General features: G+C 48.4%; 1 protein-coding gene across 1 annotated transcript in view; it reads left to right on the forward strand.

Annotated features, from left to right (window-relative positions):
* The first annotated feature begins 10363 nt into the window (after positions 1-10363).
* Positions 10364-24395, forward strand: part of LOC121835472 — a 19151-nt gene continuing 5119 nt past the window's right edge. The window contains exons 1-5 of the mRNA XM_042289712.1: positions 10364-10478; positions 10996-11103; positions 11237-11320; positions 15898-16010; positions 21491-23240. Of these exons, the coding sequence (XP_042145646.1) occupies positions 11055-11103; positions 11237-11320; positions 15898-16010; positions 21491-23240 (1996 nt within the window). The 5' untranslated portion in view covers positions 10364-10478; positions 10996-11054. The remainder of the gene's footprint in view (positions 10479-10995; positions 11104-11236; positions 11321-15897; positions 16011-21490; positions 23241-24395) is intronic.

Raw genomic sequence — 24395 nt, forward strand, 5'->3', positions numbered from 1 at the left:
ATGGATTGTTGATTGTAGAAGGATTCCTTGCAGGCTTGCGCGCGCTCCGTCCGGTAGGTGTTATCAGATCGAAGGCTAGGCGTGAAGCAAGCAAGCAGGCGGAAATTATAATGCAATTAAATGCAGCGGTGAGAGCGAGGTTGAGGCGGATCACGAGCAGACAACACACCGCTGCTGGTACACGGGTCGATCAGGGCAATCGCCGCAACGGAGAAAACGAAAGCCTGGCGTCGCCGGGACCTCGGTGGCCGGGACGCTAATTTCCTCCGGCTACGGGATGGGCGTTTGCAGCGTGGTCGGGTGCCGCGATCGGACGGGCTTTTCCTCAGCGGGGGTTACCTTTCACCGGTAAGCCCTTGGCGTATTACACACACATTGTTTTACAATAGCAGGAATCGATCAAGAATTCTCTCAGATTTCCGACGGTCGCCGAACTGCGGAAACGATGGATTTCGGCCGTTGGTCGCGGCGGTGGCTGGACCCCATCGAAGTGGAGCGTGGTGTTCACCGTGCAGTTCCCATTGTCAATAAAACATCTCTCAACCTCGAGTAAAGATGAGTTGGTTCAATTTGTCACGATAGCAATAAAACGTCCCAGTGGACGACATGCATAGCGGCCGCAACGAGAAGAAAAAAGCTAAACGTATTGTAGCGTGATATAACATATGAGAGCGATGAGAGCGCAGCTATCATTTGCAGGCGAGCGCGGAAATCATCGCCGTAAAAATGCGTAAGTATTGATCCATTCTGTCGGTTCCACATAGTAACGCAATCGTGTGTCTATATAATCTATGCTTGGTTTGGCTACTGCAGTAATTAGTTGCCAGAAGATAAAGGGAACACTCCCCGCAGATGCACGGTACATTACCCAAAACGCGCCAACAGACTTCGTTACAGCGCTGACGTTCCACGTTGAATACTATCGTTTTCACAATGACAACGGTCTGTAGAAAACAGAAGGCATAACGAAGCGCAGCAGGCGTAGAGTCGGTCGGCTGCAGGCCTAGGCAGCTTGTTAAGAAAAATCACCCGATCTTCCTTTTCTGCGTCCAAACACGCGCGGAGAGGACGGAAATACAAAAATGACAAGCAGAAGTAAACAAAACCACGTGTCACAATTGGAAAGGGAGGGAAACATAATAATAAATGTTTATTTCTCCATCACATCCATGATGGAAAGAGACCGAGGAAATACGTGGGTATTTCAAATACAATTGTAATTAAATACAATTTTGTGGGCGAAAATACATCCCTCAAATTTATTGTCACTGTCCAGAGCAGGAAGAAAACTACGTTCTGCACCGAATGGAGTGTCTCTCAATCAAGCACAAGTGTTTAGTGAGTTTTTGATTACGGTGCTAGTCCAGGGCAAGAATAGTGACGGAATCGACGTTCACTGGCAGACTGGCTAAATAAGTGCCTGTGACAACTTGTGATGCTTTCCAGCCTGATTTCCATCCATATTTTTGCCTGGAACATTCTAAATGCGCGGTCGTCCAGATTTTCGTAACTGGTGCGAGTTGTAACAATAAAAAAATCTCTAGCTAGTGCTGCGCGTCTAAGTCGTCTCGGTCGTCTCGGTTATTTGTTGGTCTATACCAAAATGTAGTCGACAAAAAAAGCTCTTTGAAGCTCTGTACTTTTTTCACCTATTACGTCCAAGCTGATTACATTTTGTTTTTGTGTGATTATATTTGTATTAGGTTACTAGAGCCTCGCACACTAACTCCCAAGTGTGCGATACAAAATTAAAATGAGATACCCAGAAACCCGTTGCAGGGGCCCTGAAGTCGCTGACGCAAATTTTGAGGAAGGTATTTGGAAAGTATTTGGAGGAGGCCGAATACATTTGGTTGTATTTAAATCTTGTACTTAAATGCTTTTTTTTTAAGTGTAATTAGATTTGTAATTAAATACATTTTGATGAAGTATTTTGTATTTGTATTTCGATACATATTTGCATGTATTTTGCCCATCCCTGTCTGGGCAGTCAGCGCCGCCTCGCGGCGAGCGACGGAGTTAGCGCAATTACACTCTTCTGCTGGGTCGAATGGGTCGGCCGGAGAAGCCTCCGCGCGCACTTCGGGACCTCGGAGGTCTTGCGCTCACACTTTCGGATCATTAAAAAGGTTGGGACACGCCAAAAATAGCGTACGAGATAACTACACGGCGATGACCCATTGCGCATGTTTCTATGACCCGGATAAATTTGTTTTGAAAACGGCGCGATAGTTTCGTCCATAAATCGACTTATATGCGAGACCATCTGATCAGTCCCGTTCGAAAATGCTGTCGTGTTTGTTGGGTCGGTGACGACACCCGCCCAACGGGCGGCGCACACTTGTCTCTCTCGGCGTCTCGCGCTTCAGCTTCCACGTTTCCCTTCCTCAGATGCCTTCCACATATCGACCACGCGGTTTCGAGGCCGTGAGATCTAAACCGCGAGACACATGGGCGGCAGAATCATCTGATCTGAGGTCCGATCCGACAGTCCAAACGCCGCTGTGAATTGCCGCACGCGACAGTTTGAGACACACGCTTCCGACCTTGCATGCCACACGACGATCCGTTCGGGAGATCCAAGCGCTCCAGCAGAGGTCTGCGTTCATTCACACGAGGGAGAAATCCTGGGGATTTCTCCCCGGCACGCGCGCATCACGAGACGAAAACGCGAGGCTTTTGCACATCGCAAAGCCTGACGTTTTCGTCGCGGGATGCGCGTGCCGTGGAGAAATCCCCGGGATTTCTGCCTCGTGTGAATACCCCTCTGGTCCCTGCAGATTGACGGTTCAGCTCGCACGAGCGAAATTAGGAGCTCGTTCTCGCTAGCGCGTGCATCCTTTGCTGGGGCCATCTTTCTCGAATCGGTCAGCCCAGGTCCGTCCCGTTTTCCTGTCCGTCCCGCCAGACCCAGACGTCATCACGACGTTCGCGCTAGCTGTGCTGTCATTGGCTGGGCGCTTCTGACAGTCCGTCCGCCGTGCGAAACTATCTGGCACGTCGGACGCACGCCGGATCGTCGATGCGACGCCTGAAGCGACCGCACTTCTCGGATCTGGCAGTCGTATTACCAGATGGGACGTCGGATCGGATGGGTTTTTCGCGCATCGTTGGTGTCCTCGACACTGATCACAGCTGCGATGAGCGTGAGGTTATCAAAAGATGTCAGAACCTGCTCATTTTGATTCGGCCGCTCGGGACCAGCTCCAGCGACGACGACGAGATCGTAAGATACGAACCCGACTTTGCCCGCGACGACCGCGCACGTGCATGCAGGGTGGAAGATCAAATTTGGGGAAGGGGACGACAGCGGAGTAGCCAAGTAGCGTAGAAGTGTGCCTTTGTATTGGGGCGAGGCGAGCTTGGACGAGTATTGGGGCGCCTAGAATCAGAGAGCGTTCAACTAAATATGATGATCACGTGGTTCGTGGGCACCATGGTGTGACTAACTCGAGCAGTGTGCCCTGTCGCCGGATGAAAGTGTTCAGCATACGTAAACTGATTATTACAGCTACTACATCTCTAAAAATTGCGAAACTTGGTGTATACACTAATAACCTATGTGGATTCGATTTACAGAGTAATCTACCTGCTTAACTTTCATGTCTTCACCACTTTAACACGCGCGGATTTTGACGTCTGCCGTCAAAGTCGGCGAAATATCGGGCGGTGAACAAGATCGGTCAACACCGCCTAGAATAACCGTAGCCCGTGCACTAACATTTCGACATCACCACGGTGAGATTGAGGAAAGACGCTGATTGGATACGAGCGCTGCGTCAGGGTTCGGCTGCGTCTCGCGTCCAATCAACGCGTCGAATGATGCACTCGGCGTCGGACTCTGCACTAATTGCCGAGCATTGTGCCATCCGAGTGTGATGACGTTAAGTGGAGCTAAGGTAGGCTGTTTTACGGGTTAAGAATATTTTAATCGGTGTTGGATTGGTTCGAGACACAATTTTTGCCGCTCATCGCGAGCCAATCAGAGCACACGAGGTAAAGTGTCCCTCGCTGACGTCAGATTCTGCACAGCTCAGTTGAGTATTTCCGATTCTCGTATTTCCGAGAGATTATTGAGTATTTTCTCGGCCCTGCGCAGGGTAATTTTTTTTTTTTTTTTGTCGCGTAGGGGTTAAGTGTTTGTTAGCGGATGAGAGATGCGAGTGCAGTTTTTTAAATGCTCCATGGCCCGAGGCTGTTCTCTCACAGGTGTTATTGCGCTGAAAGGATGTAGGCAACGTGTCGCTCCAGTGAACTCTTATTTACCAGATGTGAAATCTGACACAAGCCTTTACATATTGACAGAGCAGGTTTTGCGAGCGGGACGTATACGTTTACTGCCTCGAAATACTGAGTGGCTGTATCGGCAAGTCTCACTGCATCCGGTTCTGCGCCGTAGAAACTGACCACATTTGATTTCTGCAAGCTTCCCTGGTACAGAAAACGTTTTTCAGAGGCCATGCATTGTGCATTGGTTTTTGTCATTTTACTCTTCTCCATCGTCGCAATATAGGCGTGGAAGACTGCTCGGTTGAGAAAACCAAGCAGGGAAAACCGAGAGGACGCGTCGAAACCGTTTCCGAACAGTCCGTTCAAGATTGGATGTTTCCCCGTCGTACAGTGATGGTGTGGATAACAGATTCTATACTTCTGTACAGATATATGTTAAAGCCATATTCTTGGGAGGCGCATTCAGCTCTATGCGAACGCCGTAGCAAAGTTTCTTCCGGAGTTATAAAACCTCGAATCTCAAGGCGTGGAGATGGCTGAGGTTTCCCTGTGGTATTTTGCAAAGCCGTAAATTTCACACCGAAGCACGGGTTAGTAATATTTTTATACTTATTTTATGAGAGGTCTACGCGATTTACGCAGCATATTAAAAAAAATTGCCATAAAAAAAAAACATCACGAAGAACGTAAAAAAACACGTTTTTGAGACATATTCACAAATTATTTACCAACGAACTAATTCATATAAAGCGACACAAAATATATCAAAATGGGCATGTTGAAATGCGTTATACGAATATATAAGAAAAATATGCGTAGCCATTGTATTTCTGTTTTCATTGTGGAAGCACAACTGATTTTTCTAAAAAAAAAACACGAAATTGAACGGCACTATTTAAAAGCGAAATACGCATTTTTATTTAAATCGATTTCTCTTCAACCGTATTCAGTGAGTTGAACTAACTTGTTATGGGAAAATATTGAGCTACAGATGACCTCCTTAAGCTATCCGGGAGTTTCCGGCGCCGACGGACGTAAACTCGCTCCGTCGCTATCTGGGAATGGTGAATTTTTGCCGCCAATTGATCCCAAACTGCGCATCCCTCCAAGCGCCACTGACGCGGCTACTGAGAAAGACCGTGAGATGGAGTTGGGGAGCAGGAGGCGGCATTCCGCTGCCCCTGTAAAGCGCTCGCGGACACAGCTGAACTCAAGCGCGAGCAAACTGGGCTTGGCAGCGGTCCTGGAGAGCAACTCGTACAATACGGAAAGAGGACTGTGGCTGGGGATAGGCACAATTAACGATTCTAAGAACTCTCGTAGACCCCACATCCGCGCCAAAGTTACGACCTTCTAAAAAGCAAACGCGTGACCGATTGATTTTCAATGATCAACGAGTTCGATGTTTGATCTTGTAGCATGTGGGACCTTTTCCGTGTCATTGTTTTAATTCTAAAAATTATTTTTATATTTATAAATATATAGAAAACGATCAATAAAGGCATTGTTTTTTGGCGGGGTTTTATGAAGTCTACAAAATACACGAGCACAATTTTATCTGGGGGACTTCACAGAGGCAACGTCAGCGGGACAAGCTCAGCGGCACTCCAAACTAGCCGTGCATCGAAAAGCCCGGTACTGAAAAGCCCGGTACCGAAACGACCACGTACCGAAACGACCGCGTACCGAAACGACCGCGTACCGAAACGACCGCTTACCGAGATGTCCGCACCGGAATGTCCGGTTCCCCATTTCCATCGAACGCATTTTTCACTGCCGTAACTATCAACAGTCCTACTATTCGAAAAAAGAAATGTCTTCTAAATTTTATGCAAAGTTCATTCCATATCCGTTGGATACTCAGACTCGTTGGACATTCAGACTCGTTGGACATTCAGACTCGATGGACATTTCGTCTCGATTGGATCTTTCGTCTCGATGTACATTCCGTCTCCCGTCACGTGACCGATTGGACATTCAGGCTCGTTGGACATTCAGTCTCGTTGGACATTCAGGCCATAAGCGGCAAAGCAGCACCACGTACAAGTTGATTAATTTTTCACCCGATCACTGAAAAACTGAAATTCATTACAATGAAGAACAATGGAAGTGTCGCTGACACATGCCGTCCCACTTTTTTTGATAAAGAAAGCTTCCAATAGCTCTCGAGCGACCGTCTGTCGGCTTCTTCCTAGTATCCGCATCTGCTGAAGTCGCGGAACGCAGCCACACGTGTTGCAATGTATTGGCAAATGCGAGCCATATCTATTTTTTACCGATAATGATAAAGAGAGAAAGTCTCCGGGCAAAGGAAATAGACAGCGGCGAAACTATTCAGGGTCGAACGCAGATATCTATGTTTTCTGCTGAAAGGCGTCTTTGAGTCACACCGTCACTCGTATCGGTTCCCCAAAAGAAACGCCGCCTTTTCGCTATCCGCCCAAAACACTGCTTCCCACTAATCCCTTTTCCTTTGTGGGTTTGTCCACATCCAAGCAGATTCTAATCACCGCCGTCCAACTTGGCGGCAACGTTTATTGTTTCCCAACATTTTGGTAGACTCCAGATGGAGGGCAAAGAGGGCAACACATAACGATCATCAACTCTCTTCCAGCTTATTAGGAAGCCCTAACCACCGACCTTCAGACGCCCGATAGATAGCCCCCCCTCCCCCCTTTGCTGGCTCTCCACATGCCAAGACGCCCATCCCTGAGCAAGCCGGCCAACCCCTTTCCCTCCCCCGTCCCCAAAACAGTTTTCCGACCGACACGGACAGCCCAAACTCCTTCCCCACCTCCCAACTTGCCCTTCCAAGAAAATACCGACACCGGATATCTGGAAATAATTCACCCTCCCTGCGACAACAACAACACAATTTTGTACGCTTTAGTTTTTTTGTCGTTTTATTTTTCCTTCACTTTACGCTTTTTTACACTTTACGGCACGAAAGGAATGCAAAAAGCAAAAAAAAAAAAAAAACACAAAAAAAAAACGAAACGTTTAACCAAATTGACATCTAAGCAAACACATGTTGAACCTTCTGCGTCCACAAAACCGAGCAGCACCCCACATAATACCTGCCAAAGAGCGGATGAATAGAACCCAGAGGTTAACTTCAAACGCATAAATGTCGAAAATATATTTTTTTTTCTCTTTTCACAAAATAACAAGTTGCAATCATTGCGTCGCAACACAGGGACACCCCGTGCCGAGCTTCGGATAAGGGGCTCGGTAGAGGAGCTGTATCCATTGCACCATCAATATGATGCAACATGTTTTTAATGGATATTAACCGCTAGATAGAGTAGAATAGAGTAGGATAGAATAGAGTAGGATAGAGTTTAAAAAAATAAAGAACATTTTTTTTCAAGTCGCACTTAAAATATTTTTATTTTGATGCTTGTCTCGTGTTTTCTTGCCAAAATCTCCCCAACCCACGCATATACAGATTTAAATTTTAGTTAATTTACTTCCATTTATAAGTAGCGTATTGAATTAAAATATGACTCTTCTGACTAAAGTATTTTCTAAGATACAGGCCTGCTAAGTTGGGGGAAAAACGGTCAAGGAGCCGAAATTGATGTTTTTTATTTATTTTTTAAAACATACTAAACAATAACAATATTTTTTTTCGTATTGCTGTGTACATATAGATTGTACTAAAACATTATGAAACTCACCTAAAAAGTATAACTTCAGTTATTAATCACCAAAGCTGACCCCTCCGGCTATGCAAGTAAATGCGACTTTCCACCTCTACGTGATGTACGATTTTTCGCGTTCGACAATTTTTTTTCTGGGTGAAAATAATTCTGATTTTGTTCATTTCGGACATCGGAAAACAACATATAAAATTATGAAGAAAATTAAAAAGGTCGACCGGCCACCCCCTGTTCGATCTTATCTGAAATCACCCTTTAGTAAATCACTTTTATAAGAGCAACTTCGAAATAGCCTTAAAAAAGGAACGAACGCTTTGGCGCATATAAAGTTGTGTTATTCTGAAGATTTATACAAATTATGGGGGAAAAAGACCGGCATATTACGTCCCATTTTATTTTAATGAGCTTCCAGAAACTAACTATAACATGGAGTCACTGAAACAAGTAACATATTAACTAAAAGATTGGCATTTGAATTTGGAAATGTAACCTGGCTTTATTGCTTTTTTAGTATTCCACTTAGTTTCGCCTCTTTTTTTCTTGTCTGCTTTTGTTGTGTGCTAGTAATGCACACACGAGAATTTCAGTGTGAGCATACAAGCACACCAGTGGTTTCGCGGGCCTGCATATGTAATATGTGTATGATCTGAATAAAACTTTTTATACTTATTCTTAACATTTCACGAGTCTGTTAGTACTCTGGTGGTTAGCAGCACACATACTTATCTCGGATACCAAACAGGCCACTTTCGGCTACTCTACAAAATGTAATAAGTTCAGCGGCCGCGGAACTGCGTTTCACTGTGGAAAAGCCAAAGGAAAATGTCATCAAATTTTTGGATTTACGCATTCATGTGGGCAGTGGGCTGTGTTGGGAATATGGGAAGCAGGCACCAAAACGCGTCCTATCGAAGCAGAGTTGTCATTCTAAAATTATAAAGGCAGGGGTAGTGAAGTCTCTGACCCAGAACGCTCTACAAAGGTCATGCATTCATTCCATGAAGCAGTCTTTGAAAAGACAATGGGGAAGACTGGAGAAGGCCGGCTGCCAAGAATCCTTCATGAAACGGCAGCTACAGATCGAAGATAAGCAAGATAAGCGAAGTGCCAAGAACCGACGGGCTGCCATTCCATATTTTCACGCCATTTCGCATAACTGAAAACATGTGCAGAGAGATTTGGGGTTAACACCGTTTTCACATGCGATTGCAAATGAGCTAAACTGACTCCTTTTGAGGCAGGGCTGAAAGAATGTAAAAAAATGCATCGCGACAGATCTGTTCCATGTGTGAGTGGAGTAGTGTACGAAATTCCTTTGGAATGCGGCTTTAAACCTGTTGGTCAGACTACAAGATGCATTACCGATAGGTTGACAGAACATAAACGGAATGTGCGGATGAACGCTTCAAACTCTGAACTAGCGAGGCATCTCCAGGTGTGTAATGCATGTACAGCGAACTGGTCAGAGAAAGAAATCGTACACAAAGAGCGCGAGGAGATGACACGTGCGGCACGAGAATCTGTTCGCATAAAAACATCGGGAAATTGCATTAGCCAAGTGTCCACTGCAAATTGGAAGTGAGTCAAAAATGTTTCTTCGACTTTCTCAATGTCCTCGGGAAAATACATGTACCATGAAACACAAAATATAGCGGGAAAAGACGAGAATTTCGCCGCCAGCAGCGTTTGAAACTGCGCCTACGCAGGCTGCGCCTATTGAAATCACAGTCCACTCGGTTAGGAGGGACGCCGGTGAGAGTCTAGCCTCAAACTCAGTGACTGGGCTCGAAAACGGTTTGTCGCCCCTGGGGTCGAGTGTTTTTTGGAAAGGTGTATACCCGGACAGAGCCATTCTCCCCCTAGAAGATTAGCCCGTCGCTCAAAGTTCGGACAAAAGTTGCTTTCCCCACCCCGTTCACCCCGAAGCTGACAGTGCTGTGAAAGCTACGTGCTCCTTGGGCCAGCCACATTTTTGCCACGTGATCACGCTCTCTCGCGCATACCCACGCGTAGAGAATGAGGTCAGGGGATGAAAGATAGGCGGCTGATTGGTCGAGGAAGCGCGTAGCTTCCACCACAGTGTCAGCTTAGGGGTGAAGGGAAAGAGTGAGGTCCGGTATCGTGTGACGTGCGTTTGGACCCGGTGACGCGCTTTGGGAACCGCGGATGTATCACAGTGAAAAGGCTTACGAAGGGGAAGAGGTACGAAATAGTCCGCTGTTTTCAGATTTTCGCACTAAAAGTCAGGCTTTTGACTTTCTACCTTTTTTCTTTTGGCCCACTGTACAATGTGCTAGTAGTAAAATCCCAATCTAAAGTGATTTATGCCAGCCCAAAATTCGTTTCATGGGCTCTTGAATGCCCCCAGAGGCAGGAACGGATTGAAGGCGCCATCTACCGGAAGCTCGGCAAAACGTTTTTGACGCGTGACCTTATCTGCCTTATCTGGTGGCATCCTCCTCTCCTTGGCCGCCAGAAGTGTCCTCGCCCAAGTCCTCTTACGCCGTGCTCTGGACGTCGTTCAAACGGGCGACAGGCGTCAAGTTTGTGATGACGTAGCGGCGTCAAAGCGGGCAGAGCCGAGACGTGAGTGTTGCTAGGATACGTTCCTTCCTTGCTTTGCGTTACTTCCAGGTGCTTTATCTCAAATGTCTAACCTATCTATCAGTGATCTTATCTTTACGGAAGCCTCTAGTGCTACGTTTTCGTCTGACAGTTTCGTCAGACGTGGACCGTCGCTCTCGTTCGACAAAAATGAGCGATCACAGATGAGCTCCGGTGCTTCCTGGTTAGGTCTGTGGTTACTTTCGGAATCAATCTCTTGTTCAAGGACCCACAAGAACCTTTGCCGCATTTTCTTTTTTTCTTTTTGTGTGGATGTGTTTACCTTGGTTAATGAGCCTCGAGTGCCTAAAAGTCACTAAACCATTTACAAGTATTTTTTTTTTTAGTATATTCGCGATACAAAAGGTTTGTCAGCCCCTCCCTGTAAGGTGGACCAATTTCGAAGAAAGCAGTGCGCGAAGTGGTCGTTTGCACTCGCTCCTAAATATATTCAAGTGGCAAAAATCGCCTTTTGTTTCTTTTCTTTTTCTTTTTGCAGGAATTGCGAACCCGGCGGGGTGAGGTTCCGGCTTAGAAACGCCGACAGGAACCGACGGGATGTCGGGGAAGGAGACAGCGTCTGTGCACAGCTCCGACGACGAATCGGGTGAGTGCTAGCGACGGCATGGAGCCGCATTTTGGCAGAATTTGTCCTTCGACCGATTTACAAGCTCTTACAGATGCGATTCAGTTGAATTTATCGTATACCTAAGAAATTGGAATGTGTTTATGTTTTACAGACTGTGACACTGAAGCTTCAAAGAGCAAGAAGCCACCAGACAAAATCTTGGTTTTGCTAGCTGTGCCGTGCTCTCAAATAACCAGTAAGTTTTGTAGTGAATTATGTCATGCAGCCACACAAAATACCTGCCACCAGTAGAGTCATAAGGAGGGGGGGCGGGCGGGGCGGAGTGGAGCGGACTGCCCTGGGCGAAGCGCTCGGGGAGGGGGAGGGGAGGCGAGGAGTTGCCCTTTATCTTAAAGGGATACTACAACGAAATTTGAAATATTCCCGTCGAGTTCAGAAATAGGTTGAATATGATCCACAATATCCGTAAATGACAATCGCACGTTTCTATTTTGAGCCTGGTGGCTGTATTTTTCGCTATAAACGGCCCCCTCTGGCAAGCGCTCGGAGAAGGCCCAGCGGAGACCACGTGACATCCAACGCAATCGTGACGTAGGTCGTCTCGGGACGAGCAAAGCTACGGCGAGGCTGACGTCGAGAAGATGGCCTAGTCGTTCCAGCCACCGAAGCGGCTGCCTTTTGTATGAATTTTGAGTGACGGGTTAATCTTCTGTAATCTTGTAGGGGGACAATAGCGACTTCTGTGACACACAAAAGACATTCTCTGGAAGAGAGGAGTTCCTCCTGCCCCTCCTCTCGTCGTGGCCGGAGGCGAGACAACCTCCGTCACTAGCTGTCAAGGTTCCTAGACGGGCATTACAAGCGAGGCGTTAGCGACATCCACCAGGTGCTCTTTGCTAATCGTTTAATTCGTTTTAAAATTCCTTTTCGTGACTTTTTTCACAAGATATTGGTATGTTCGATGCGATGCTGCTTTTTTGAACACATATAGACCAAAAAATGAGCGCCGAAATTTCGTAGTAGTATCCCTTTAAAGGGATATTATAACGAAATTTCGGCGCTTATTTTACGGTCTATATGTGTTCAAAAAAGCACCATCAAATCGAACATACCAATATCTTGTGAAAAAAGTCACGAAAAGTAATTTTAAAACGAATTAAACGATTAGCAAAGAGCACCTGGTGGATGTCGCTAACGCCTCGCTTGTAATGCCCGTCTAGGAACCTTGACAGCTAGTGACGGAGGTTGTCTCGCCTCCGGCCACGACGAGAGAAGAGGGGCAGGAGGAACTCCCCTCTTCCCGAGAATCCCTTTTGTGTGTCGCAGAAGTCGCTATTGTCCCCCTACAAGATTACAGAAGATTAACCCGTCACTAAAAATTCATACAAAAGCAGCCGCTTCGGTGGCTGGAACGACTAGGCCATCCTAGAGTGCCTTCATGTGCGCTTCACATAGAGTGATGCCAACTGCCTGTTTCCCTTTGCCACACCCTTTTCCACCGCCATTTTGTTTCTCTCATTGTTTCCCCGTGCGCCGGAAAGTGGCCTTTGTGTCCATCGGTAATCCCATCCGAGGGGGAAAATGCTAATCCTTCCTCCGTGGGTTCCACAACGCTGCTCCGAACTTCTGAGATAAGGTGCTTGTTTCCGAAAGGGTTATAAGCCCCACGGATTATCGCCGAGGAACAAAATGGCTGCTGATTTGTCGGCGAGTGGTATTACAAAGGGCGGCATCACCCTAGCAAAGCGCACATGGAGGCTCCCTAGGCCATCCTCTCGACGTCAGCCTCGCCGTAGCTTTGCTCGTCTTGAGACGACATACGTCACGATTGCGTTGGATGTCACGTGGTCTCCGCTGGGCCTTCTCCGAGCGCTTGCCAGAGTGGGCCGTTTATAACGAAAAATACAGCCACCAGCTCAAAATAGAAACGTGCGATTGTCATTTACGGATATTGTGGATCATATTCCACCTATTTTTTAACACGACGGGAATATTTCAAATTTCGTTGAAGTATCCCTTTAAAAGCGATATCACATGCATTGTTATTACAGTGTCTCAAAGTAACAGCGAAGTGTCGTGGAGTTCACATTTATGAATAAGAGCGTTAATCTTTTCAAGGTACCTACGAGTTCTGGTTCGACCAACCAGCCAAGTGACAATTAACCCTTTGAGTGACGGATTTATTTTTGTCTCACAAGGTGATCGCAAGCTTTGGTCTCAGTAACACTGTAGCATGCTCTGCGAAGAAAATTTGTTTAATAAAGACATATATAGGTGTGTGGGCATAAAGTCTGCATGCCTCCAAACTAGGGCAATTGTTTTTAGTATTGTACTGATCGAGGCATGGATCTACGCAGTGGAAAGGGAGTGACCTCGCACTTCGAGGTCACTCTTTTGAGCGGCCTTACTCGGCCCTTGTTTATTCGGAATAAATTGGAACTGTAACTTCCTTGTTTTTACAGTCGTTGAATACCGAGTTTATTAGTAGTTTCTACAGGGTGAGTCAAAGGGATCGATGGCTGTTTGAACGGACGGCATAAATCAGCTTCTAAACGTATCGTGCTAAAATGTTTATAGGTAGCCGGCAAACGTGCATTAAAAGTGTAAACATTTCACTGAACAAACTTACTCGCCTATAGAGTCTGAAATGAAAAACTTGACACCCCTACTTACAGCGACCATGTGCTAATAAAAGACGTCTGATTGACGCAACAGTTATCAGTAAAAAAATAGTCAGAGTGCAGGCGAGCTGGTGTAAGTTGAACATGATTGTAAACCTGAGACTGGGGCAGAAAAGAGAACACAACAGAAGGTAGTAAAAGAGGAGGCAACGTCTCATTGAGACGTTGCCTCCTTTTTTACTACCTTCTGTTGTGTAGAGACGTTGCCTCCTCTTTTACTACCTTCTGTTGTGTTCTCTTCTCTGCCCCACTCTCAGGTTTACAATCATGTTCAAGTTATCAGCAGTGCGCTCCGCGTCCATGGGAGGCACCGAGCACCGCATTTTTCTGCGTTGGCTTCGGTGATGACGCGACTTTTGTCGGCTTTGACCCAAAACCTCAACAATGCTCTCAACCATGTCTGTCAAACCTATTCTGCTTTTAAACTCAACCATGTCTGTCAAACCTATTCTGCTTTTAAACTCAACCTCAACCATGTCTGTCAAACCTATTCTGCTTTTAAACTCAACCATGTCTCAAACCTATTCGTCGTCACGGCGAATATGTTTGAGGAAAATTGGAGACTCCCTCGCTGGGGGCAAGAGGCAGGGGGGATGTTTTTTGCCCGACCTCCCAAGGGTATCCCGGGGATATCCCACACTGCTTGGTGATGGAAAAATGCAGAGGGGGAGCAAATTGGTTTAGAAGGGCAAGGGAATGAATCCTACTTTTGGTTTCTAGGTTAGGTGGTGCGAGCTACCGCCCGTTACAAAAGGTACAGCCATTAGCATCCATTCATCCATGCTCACTTTAGTGAAAGTTTGCGAAAACTATATCTGGATTTTTATAGAACCAGACGCACTCAAAAGGTTAGAGGGTCCTTGAACAAATTTTGGGCTGGCATAAATTATTTTAGATTTCAATTTTAATAATTGCATATCGTTTAGGTAGAAAGTGCAAAGCTTGATTTTCGGTAGGAAAATTTGAAAACATAGCGGACTATTTCGTACCTTGTTTTTTTCGAAATCTCTCTGGATTTTCACTGTGATACGTTTGCGGTACCCAAAGCACGTCGCGCGACACCCGACCTCTATATGTTCCCTTTACCACTAAGCTGACAGTGCGGTGGGAGTTACATGCTGTCCGGACCAATCAGCCGCCTCCCTTTTATCACCTGACCCCATTATCTGTACGTGGGTATGCGCGAGGAAGCGTGATCACGTGGCAAAATATTGAAGTGTGGCTGGCCCAATGCGCACGTAGCTTAGACAGCACTGTCAGCATAGGGGTGAACGAGGAGGGGAAAGTAACTTTTGGAACTTTTGTCCGAATTTTGATTGACGGGCTGATTTTCTAGGGGGAGAATGGTGATGATCTGGGCACACAAACGAGGGTCCGAGAAAGAGGGGAGCTCCTCCTTTTCTTGAACTGTATGGTACGCTGCACAATATGTGAGTTGGGGAAAGCTAAGAAGGGAAAAGTTCGAAAGGCTCGAGGTACACCTAAGCGCTTCTTAAGAGTTGTGAATGCGAAAGCACGCGGGCCGCTCGTCCGCTCCCATGTTTTGTCTCCTGCGTACTTTTCGTCGCCGGTCAGCGGTCGCGCTCCCATGGGCGCGCTGACTTTGGACGCTCTGTGGTAACGGCGCGATACTGGACACGCAGCGCCATCGGGTGAGCGTTCGTTGAAACTGACGCGCAGCGGCCAATGGGAACCTCGTCGACGCGCGCCAGCCAGTGGGACCGAACTCAAAAATCCACCAGCTTTACTCCGTTCCTTTTGGATCGGGGAAACTAGGTGCCGTTGTCTAGGCGTTTCACGTGGTTTCATAGCTGAGAGCTGGCTTTACTTGGAGAGAGGATTTAAGGTGCCGATTTCACGCTTCAGACTGATGACGCCGGCTGGCTCCATGGGTTAATGCTTTCGCATTAAAAATCGTTTCATAGCCCCTTTAATGATGCCCTAACCAAGAATTTCTTCAAAAGAGGTTATCAGCTTTTTATTGGGTATCTTGCTTTATTTTCAAGATCCTCTAGTTCTACTCATCATTATTTTCTGCCAGACATTTGCATTGATTGTAGTGGCTGTTCAGCACTGAATGTGCTCAGTGTGTCGGCATGCCTTAAAGTGTGACGACTCTTTGTATGTGCAGACGACCTCATCAGCTTCCTGCGAGTGATGTGCATCACCTGCGAGGAACAGATCAATTATTTCGACTTTAAGAAGGTGCTCATCCACAAGCACCTGAAGATCATTTTCTGCAGGGTAAGAGGTATCCCCTTTCAGGGAGCTGTGCAACAATTTTCAAACTTTGGCCAATTAGCTGCACAAATTACTCTGCGTCACCTATGGAACGAAAAGCAGAAAACCGTATTTTCTTGCGAGCGCTAGTTCTTATTTAAAAAAAAAAGATCGAAGGTTGAAGTGCCTTTCACCTCCCCACGTCGACGTTTGAGTGACGTACTCTGGGGGTTCACGTAGTTTCCCCTTCGGCCCTTTCTTCACAGACCCCAGCCGCTTCCTCCGCGATTGTCGACTTTTAAAGGGGCCCTGCAACAACTTTTTGACTGGTTTTCAATTTGCTCCGAACCTTAGCGCACTGAACGTAATAACTTAGAGACATTTTTCTTTTCTCGAATTTCGCTTTAGTTTAAAAGTTATAGGCAAATTAGAATTACAAAAAACAGGCAAAAACAAATTCCTTCATGACGTCGTAGGTCCCGGCTTCAGTGGCCGTGAACTAGAGGAGTAGTGAGCTCATCGAGCGCTCACGGCTGCCGCACTCCGTGTCGACGGCTCGAGAGGGCGCCACTAAAGCACGTGTTGGATAGGCTGTATGAAGCAGGTGGCCAGGGCGGCTCGCATTGCATTTGCTGCGCGATTAAAAACTAATTCGGCATAACACTTCATTGGCCACAAGCGACAGCAAACACGGGGTAAAGATCAATTCAGAACGGTAGCCACTTCGCGCTGCCATACCGCAATATGGCCAAATCGCCAGTCAAGCCCGCGCCGAAAGCCTTCGGAACGCTCGGAACCGGTCGGATCTGTACCATATGCTAGCGGGAGGATCACTGCGTGCACGCGAAGAGACAAAAGGAGCGCGCGCTTAAAAATAAAGAAGTTGTTCTTGCTGCTGGCACTGATCGTGAACGCACTATCTTTACATGGTGTCAGAAGTCCAAAGGTAAAAGCTCACGGCATCATGACAGATCTTCGACCTCCGGAACCGCTGCAACTTGGCGACAACGCGGCGGAGTCGTGGCTAAGGTTCAAGCAGCGCATTGAGCTTTACCTCCTAGCAACGGAACCCACGAAGCCTCGCAGTAAGCAACAGAAGGCCGCCATATTTCTACATATCGCGGGCCAGGAAGCTATAGACGTGTTTAACACACTGAATTTGACATCAGAGGAGCAAGCCGACTATGACGTACTAGTCAAGACTTTTGAAGACTACTGCCTGCCCAAATGTAACTAAACGTACGAGCGCTACGTGTTTCGCACGCGTCGGCAAGCTCAAGGAGAACCGTTTGAACAATTTTTTAGAGACCTGCAACTGAAAGCAAGGACGTGCAACTTTGCAGGTTTGAAAGAATCTCTCCTCCGAGAACAGATTGTTTACGGGATTTCGAGCACGCTGTTGCGAGAAAAGCTGCTTCGAAAAAAAAACCTAACCCTGGAAGTAGCAGTAGAGTGCTGCAAGGCTGAGGAGCGTGTCGAAGCACAGAACAAAGCGTGGGATGGCGAAACTGTGAAAATTGACCCCGTTCAACAAGGACAAGCCAAACAGCGTGAGCAGAGAAGATGCACTTATTGTAACTTATCTCATCCGCCGAGGAAGTGCCCAGCGTATGGAAAGACATGTACCAAGTGCACCAAACGGAGTCACTTCGCAGTCTGCTGCAGGAGTAAAAGGGCAGTGGTACACGACGTGGCCGAAGGGGACGAAAGCGATGGTGACTCCGACGTTCTTGAAATTTTGGCAACCGGGAACGAGCGCTCTTCCTCCAATCGCGACTGGATTGTCACCACACGCATCGAGGGAACCGTGGTGAAAATCAAGGTCGACACGGGAGCGCAGGCAAACTTATTGCCCAGAGCGTTGTTTGAGAAGCTCAGGACGAAGCAGAAACCCCGTCCAACCAGAAGCATTCTTCGCCACTACGGGGGCGGCGAAATTCAACACAGCGGAAAGGTTCGTCTGTCGGTGCAGCTCGACAAGCGACCAGTGCAGCTCGATTTCTTTTTGGCCAAAGGTGCATTTGTCCGCATTCAGCGTCAGTCCCTCAGCTTGTGCTGTTGCCAACGCCTAGCGAAGCCTTTTGTCATGTTCTTCTCGTGTGGCGCCCCACACCAGTACATCATCTATGTACACACGCACACCAGGGAGATCGTCGAATATCTGGCTCATTGTGCTTTGGAATACTTCCGGAGCTGAAGCGATTCCGAAGGGTAGCCTTAGATATCTGTAACGACCAAACGGACTGCTGAACGTGCAAATCTCCGAGGTCTGTTCATCAAGCGGAATCTGATAAAATCCACTGTTGGCGTCACCTACAGTGACTACAGTGACTGCTGACTGTCGCCTACAGGAGGCGACAGTCAGCGATCTCGCTCTCCAGCGAGTCATCACCTGCCTCCAATCATCGAAACCTGTGGAAGGTGAGCTGAAGCGGTTTACACCAGAACTTTCGGTGGTTAGCGGAGTACTGCTAAAAGGAAAGAAAGCAGTCATTCCGACAGCTATGCGAAGAGAGATGCTGAAACGACTACATCAAGGCCATCTGGGGCTGGGTAAATGCCTGTGCAAGGCCCGAAGATTGATGTATTGGCCAGCAATGACCGCCGATATTACCGCTTTCATCGACAGATGTGAAACTTGCAAGAAGTTTGCCTACAGACAGCCAGACGAGCCTCTCTCGATCCGCACCGTTCCCAACCATCCCTGGTCCAGGGTAGCTGCGGATCTCTTCCAACACTCCGGTAAACACTACTTGGCTGTATACGACGCCTATTCAAATTTTCCAGAAGTGGAACACCTTCGAGAAACCACAGCAAGGGTGGTCATTGACAAGTTAGCTCAAATATTTGCCCGCTATGGTTTACCTCTTGAAGTTTGCACGGATGGGGGCCCACAATTTTCCTCGAAAGAATTTAAGGATTTCGCTGCGCGTTATGATTTTCGGCATACTGTTTCAAGTCCAATATTTCCAAGGTCCAACGGTCTGGCTGAAAAAGGTGTACAAGTTGTAAAGCGTATACTACGAAAAACGGAGAGTGCCAAAGAAGACTTTTGGTTGGGCCTCCTCAACTACCGGGCAGCTCCCCTTGAAGATGGCCGCTCACCCGCAGAACTACTGATGGGTCGAGAACTACGAACCCTACTTCCCGACTTCACCGCGTCTCCCGCATCTCCGGTCAAAAAGCACGTCCAGAACGAGACGAAAGGAAGACAGCTAGCTCCTCTTCAGCAGGGAGACATCGTGCGAATCCTTAACAACGGGCGATGGGAGCGTAAAGCACAAGTGCAAGGCTTGGTGGCCCCAAGGTCATACACGGTGCTTACCGAGGACGGCCGGATCCTCCGCCGTAACCGACAGCATCTTCGAAAGACACCGGAAGGTTTCTTCATCTCCATCAACGACAGCGACTCAGAGGACTACAACGGCGATTGCTTGCCACCAACAAGAGATGGATCACAGCCTCCCTCACCACCAGAGCCTCCTCGAAACCAGGTGTCGCCTCACCCACCGACCTTGCCCGCTCTTGAGCAGGCGTCATCAGGAGCAGGACCTCAGTCCAAGAGACCTAGAAGGCTACCACAACGCCTGGGCTACATAAAAGGCTTCCAACAGGCAGAACTAATCTAAACGAGTACAGCCCGCTTCACGCGCTGCTTGTGGTTGTTGTGTACATCTTTGTTCCCTCAAAGAAAGGAGGATGTACCATATGCTAGCGGGAGGATCACTGCGTGCACGCGAAGAGACAAAAGGAGCGCGCGCTTAAAAATAAAGAAGTTGTTCTTGCTGCTGGCACTGATCGTGAACGCACTATCTTTACAGGATCCTCGAGCCGGTATACGACCGCAGTGCCGCCGCGTACATCCGCGACCTTTCTACGCTCGCCGTTCGTCGGAGCCTCGTCCCACTAGACCTTTCTAGTATGCGCCGTTTTTTCCCGCCGCTATGTGGCGGGTTTGTCGACGGGTCTTTTCTTGTTTCTGTACTTTAGGAACTGCATTTGTTTCTTTTCTGATCTAAAATACTGAACAAAAACTACTTTCATACATAATTGAAACGGTTCGCGACACTTATATTTTGTATCTCGACTTAAAAAAAAAAAAACTTTTAGCGGCTCTGACCGGTAGTAAGCCCAGGACCAAAGACGTCACATATTGCGCGCTTTCGGCAACGCGGGTCGCCCTCGTAGGTGGAGGAGGTTTCCGCGTCGTCCGGTTAAAATATGACGCACTGATATTTAGTTACTCTCTCCGTGCCCTCTGGCTTGCCCGAACCCCATGAGACGTGGAAACCGCAAAAAAGGTAGACGCTTAAATATGATTGCAGGGCCCCTTTAAAGGATTAGCATCGTCGAAGGTCGCGGCGAGTGATCGACACAAAGGACGGTTCGCCACGGGGCTGACGGCGAGTGTAGCAGCGGACGGGGACAGGTTTTGTTGACTTCCGCGTATCCCCCAGAGACGCTGTCATTTTAGTTCCTGTAACCCCGACAGGCGGCTGCAGATCGGCAAATAATTAGTTTTTTGCTTTGCGATTACGCAGCAGAATAGCAGTTTTTCGGGGAAAGGTGACGCGCTTTTTGTCACTTGGGCTTGCATGAACAATATAAAAATGCAAACTGCCAATTATTTCAACATTAAAATCATTGCACTGCCTCTTTAACTAAGGCAACACACTAGTCGAACAGGAAGGTGGCTATGGGATGCGTCATCTTTGAGAAATCACGTTGTCGTCTGGAAAGTGCAGTAACGGTGTACCAAAAGATGACTTTAAGGTTTGGAAAGCAATATAGCACGTGTTACAACATGCAATAACCTTTCGGCGGATATCTCTCGTAAGAGATAATCTGCATCTATAATTTTTTATCATACAGCGCTGAACGAATTTAATGGGACCAGCGGGGCGCGTGGCCTCGCGCAGACTGTAAAAGGCTTCATTGTCAAGGGCTCATGCATTTCGTGAATTTGGCGTAGTGTTGATTTTGAGAAATATTTCGTGGGAACGAAATTTCGAGAATCAGGGTGGTATGCTATGTATTTGTTACCATAGGAAAAGCATATTCGCAGGATATATTTTTTCAAAATGTTATTCGGATCGTGAAATTTGCGAAAATGAGGTCCTTGTGAAAATTGAGTCATTTACAGCGTACAGTTCCTCTAGCAATGCCTACAATAGCCAAATTCCAGAGCCATATGTTTACTTATAGGCTAGAGTAATTGTATGTGTTCCTGAAGTGGAGGATATGTAATTACTCTAGTGAGGCCACGTGATTCGCTAATCCATTTAGTTGTTTAATTTAGCACTGTACATCACTTATTTCGTAGCACCCTGCTCTCTTATTGTAAAGCTTGGTGAAAGACCGGTAAAAGTATAGGTGTACGAAAATAATGCATTCTCGTTAGGCTTGCGAGGTGTTCTATGGCAGATTACTGGACTAGCTTTTTGGCATTCGGGGATCGACACGTTCAGTGCTGACAGCTGCGGTGGCAAACTCGCGTTTCCTAGAACTGCTACGAGAGGTACGGAGACGACAACTTCCAGAAGGACTCCAGCGGTGCCGACGAGGACTGCCGGGGGTGCGCGGAGGGAGGGAGCCTTGTGGTCTCGGACTCGTGCAGCCGCGGCTTCTGCAAGTCGTGCATCCGACGCAACCTGTTCCGCAAGCAACTGAGCTGCACCACATCCCTGGACGTATGGAACGGCTACGTCTCCGACGCGTCTCCGAACGAGAACCTCGTTAACAGCGCCGACATAACACGCGAGTTCAGCAAGAATCATCATCATCTGCAGCAGCAGCGGCCTTCGAACCAACTGGCGTCCGCGGCCGACTCGCCCGGCGACACGGTTAGCGAGGACGTGCAGCTGAGGATGATAGCGGAGACGATGTCGCAAATTCAGCGGGCGCTGGACGAATTCAGCAAGGCAAAAGAGGGGAAGGGCGCTGACTCCGAAGTCCTCGTGAAGACAGCCGAGCTGATGCACGCCAATGCCCTGACTCTGGCCAGGATAACAGAAGACTTGGACCGTTTACAGCGGCGGCAGAAGCAACTGCAGCGTATGAACCGCACAAGGACGGCGGACAAGAAGAGGACTTTGAAAAAGAAGACAGAGGGCAAGGGTAAGGGCAAGACGGAAGAGGATGGGCAAGGAGGCGAGGATGCGTCCGATCCCGTGGGCGACGCGAGCACGTCTGAGATCGCGGACGAGAGTTTGGGCGTCGCTGTGGAGGCCCGACAGGAAGAAGTGAAGGAAGACGAACAGGCAGGAAAGGACAAGACGAAAAAAAATGTTGCGAAGAAAGAGGACGGAGATGGCAAGGACATAGCGTGCAGGGAGCCTTCCGCAGCAGGCGAAACCCCGACAATCGTGCTGGACCTCCCCGAAGCGCCGAGTCTCGGCGACGAGTTTCCGCCGGTTGCCGCAGCAGACGGCGAGGACTTCGTGGTGAAGTGGCAATTGCCTCTAGATGAGCTGATCCGGCAGTTTATTCCCGACGAGTCTGGGCCACGGACGACTCGCGTCGAAGTAGAGCTCAGTCCGAGCCACGACGAAGCGTCCGCCAGCCGGAATACTGCCGCCGCGGACGAATCGACTGCGGAGGTGGGTGGTGCCAAGACGCGGAACTTTTGCGACCCCGACACGGACAGCATCGCTTCGTCGGCAAAGGGTGACAGCCTTTGCGATCTGCCGATTGATAGCAACAAGAGCTCGTGGGAAGAAAACGAGCCGTTTACGGCACAGACGAATGACGAGCAGCGCAAGAAGCGTTCTCCGCTCAGCAAGAACCAGAAGGCCCGCCAGGCCCTAATGCGCAGCTTGCGGTACTCTGGGGACGGTCCCAGTGACGAGGACAGCGAGGACGACTTGCCGCTGAGATCGGGGCGGATCCAAAAGACGACTCCGACTCGGCGGCGGAAAAAGTGGAGCCCCAAGAAGAAGGCGCAGGAAGCAGGATCGGATCCGCCGACCCCGGCACTCTCGGGCTCCTCTACCCCAGCGCCGGTCGGGGTGGATCCGCCGGGACCCGACGACCCCAAGCTGAGACTGGTGCCGGTCGTCGTGTTGCGGAAGCTGCCGATCTTTTGGGACACATGGGCGGAGCAAAAAAAGAGAAAGAGCGAAAACGACATCTCGAGACTCCTCAGGTTTCCGCAGCCAGCCCGTAAGCGCGACAGGACGCCGAGAAAGCCGGAGGAGGCGAAGGCAGTGGTGGCTAAGTCCAAGAACGCCGACACTCAAGGCATCCAAGCCAGCGGTAAGTACGGCCCCCCCCCCCCCCCCTTTGACGGTCAAGTTTTTTTTTTAGTTTTTTCACTAATTCCCAGTGGTCAGGTTTCGTTTCCAAAAGGGTAGTATAAAGAAAGGGTCAATGAACAGATTTTTTTATTTATTATCTAGAAAAAAATTGGGTTGTGTGTATGTTTATACAGCCTTGAACTTAGTCTGCCTCAATGGGCGACTTGTCTCCCCTCTGTAGATGAGCAATTTAGCCAGAGCAGTACAACCGCTAGCCTGAGGTCTTTAACGTGCATCACGCAGTAGTGATACACGACCGCACGCCGGCACGATGCTCATCCAGATCGAAACGGGCAGGGGTGGGGATTGAACCCAGGATCCCTGGGTTCTGCAGCGCGAGCTTTCGCTCCACGTGCTCCCAGCTAACGCCCCTTGATGAGATTCGTGCTTTCAAGTACCGCCAACCATTGTTGTGGAAGCGTGCAAGACACGTGCCAGGAGCGGGTGCTCCGCCGTCATTCGCTTCAGGGCCGCTCATTTCAGTGCTGCGCCGCCATTTGCTTCGAAGGGCCGCTCGAGACACGGGCCTCGTGCACTGGCGCATCTGACGCTACTTGGAAGACAAACGCAAACACATCGAGGGGCTTTAAGCGCTGTTTATACTCCGACGTTGAGCGCAGTGAACGCAGCGTAGCGCAGAACGCGCGCCCTTCATTGGCCGGTGGCGAGGAACTCGATTTCTGCGACCAATCAGTATCTGTGTTTGCTGCGCTACGCCGCGCCAGTCGACGTTACGTTGGAGTATAAACGTACCTTTACTCCGAGCTGGTTTGCGCTAGACCAGCGGCGTAGACTTTCCATTTTCCCGGGGGGGGGGGGGGGGGGGGGGGGGCAGGGGGCAGGGGGCAGGGCAGGGCAGGCTGAGAAATTTTCCGGGGGTGGGGCGTGTGCTTTTCCGCGCAATTTTTTTTTTCACCGGCAATTTTCAGTAGTTTATTTTAGGGGGTACATTTTACAGCGTATGTTTACCTTCTTCAGCTATCATTGTAACAGCAGTGCTCTTGGTCCATTACTTTTTCTAACTTTTATTAGCGACTTGCCAACTAATATTACCGCTACTAATCGGATTTTTAGAACATCTCCGGATGGAGTAGGCGTCTCTATATGACCTTCC

The sequence above is a fragment of the Ixodes scapularis genome, unplaced genomic scaffold, assembly GCF_016920785.2.
Source record: "Ixodes scapularis isolate PalLabHiFi unplaced genomic scaffold, ASM1692078v2 PGA_scaffold13__105_contigs__length_92229423, whole genome shotgun sequence".
NCBI lineage: Eukaryota > Metazoa > Arthropoda > Arachnida > Ixodida > Ixodidae > Ixodes > Ixodes scapularis.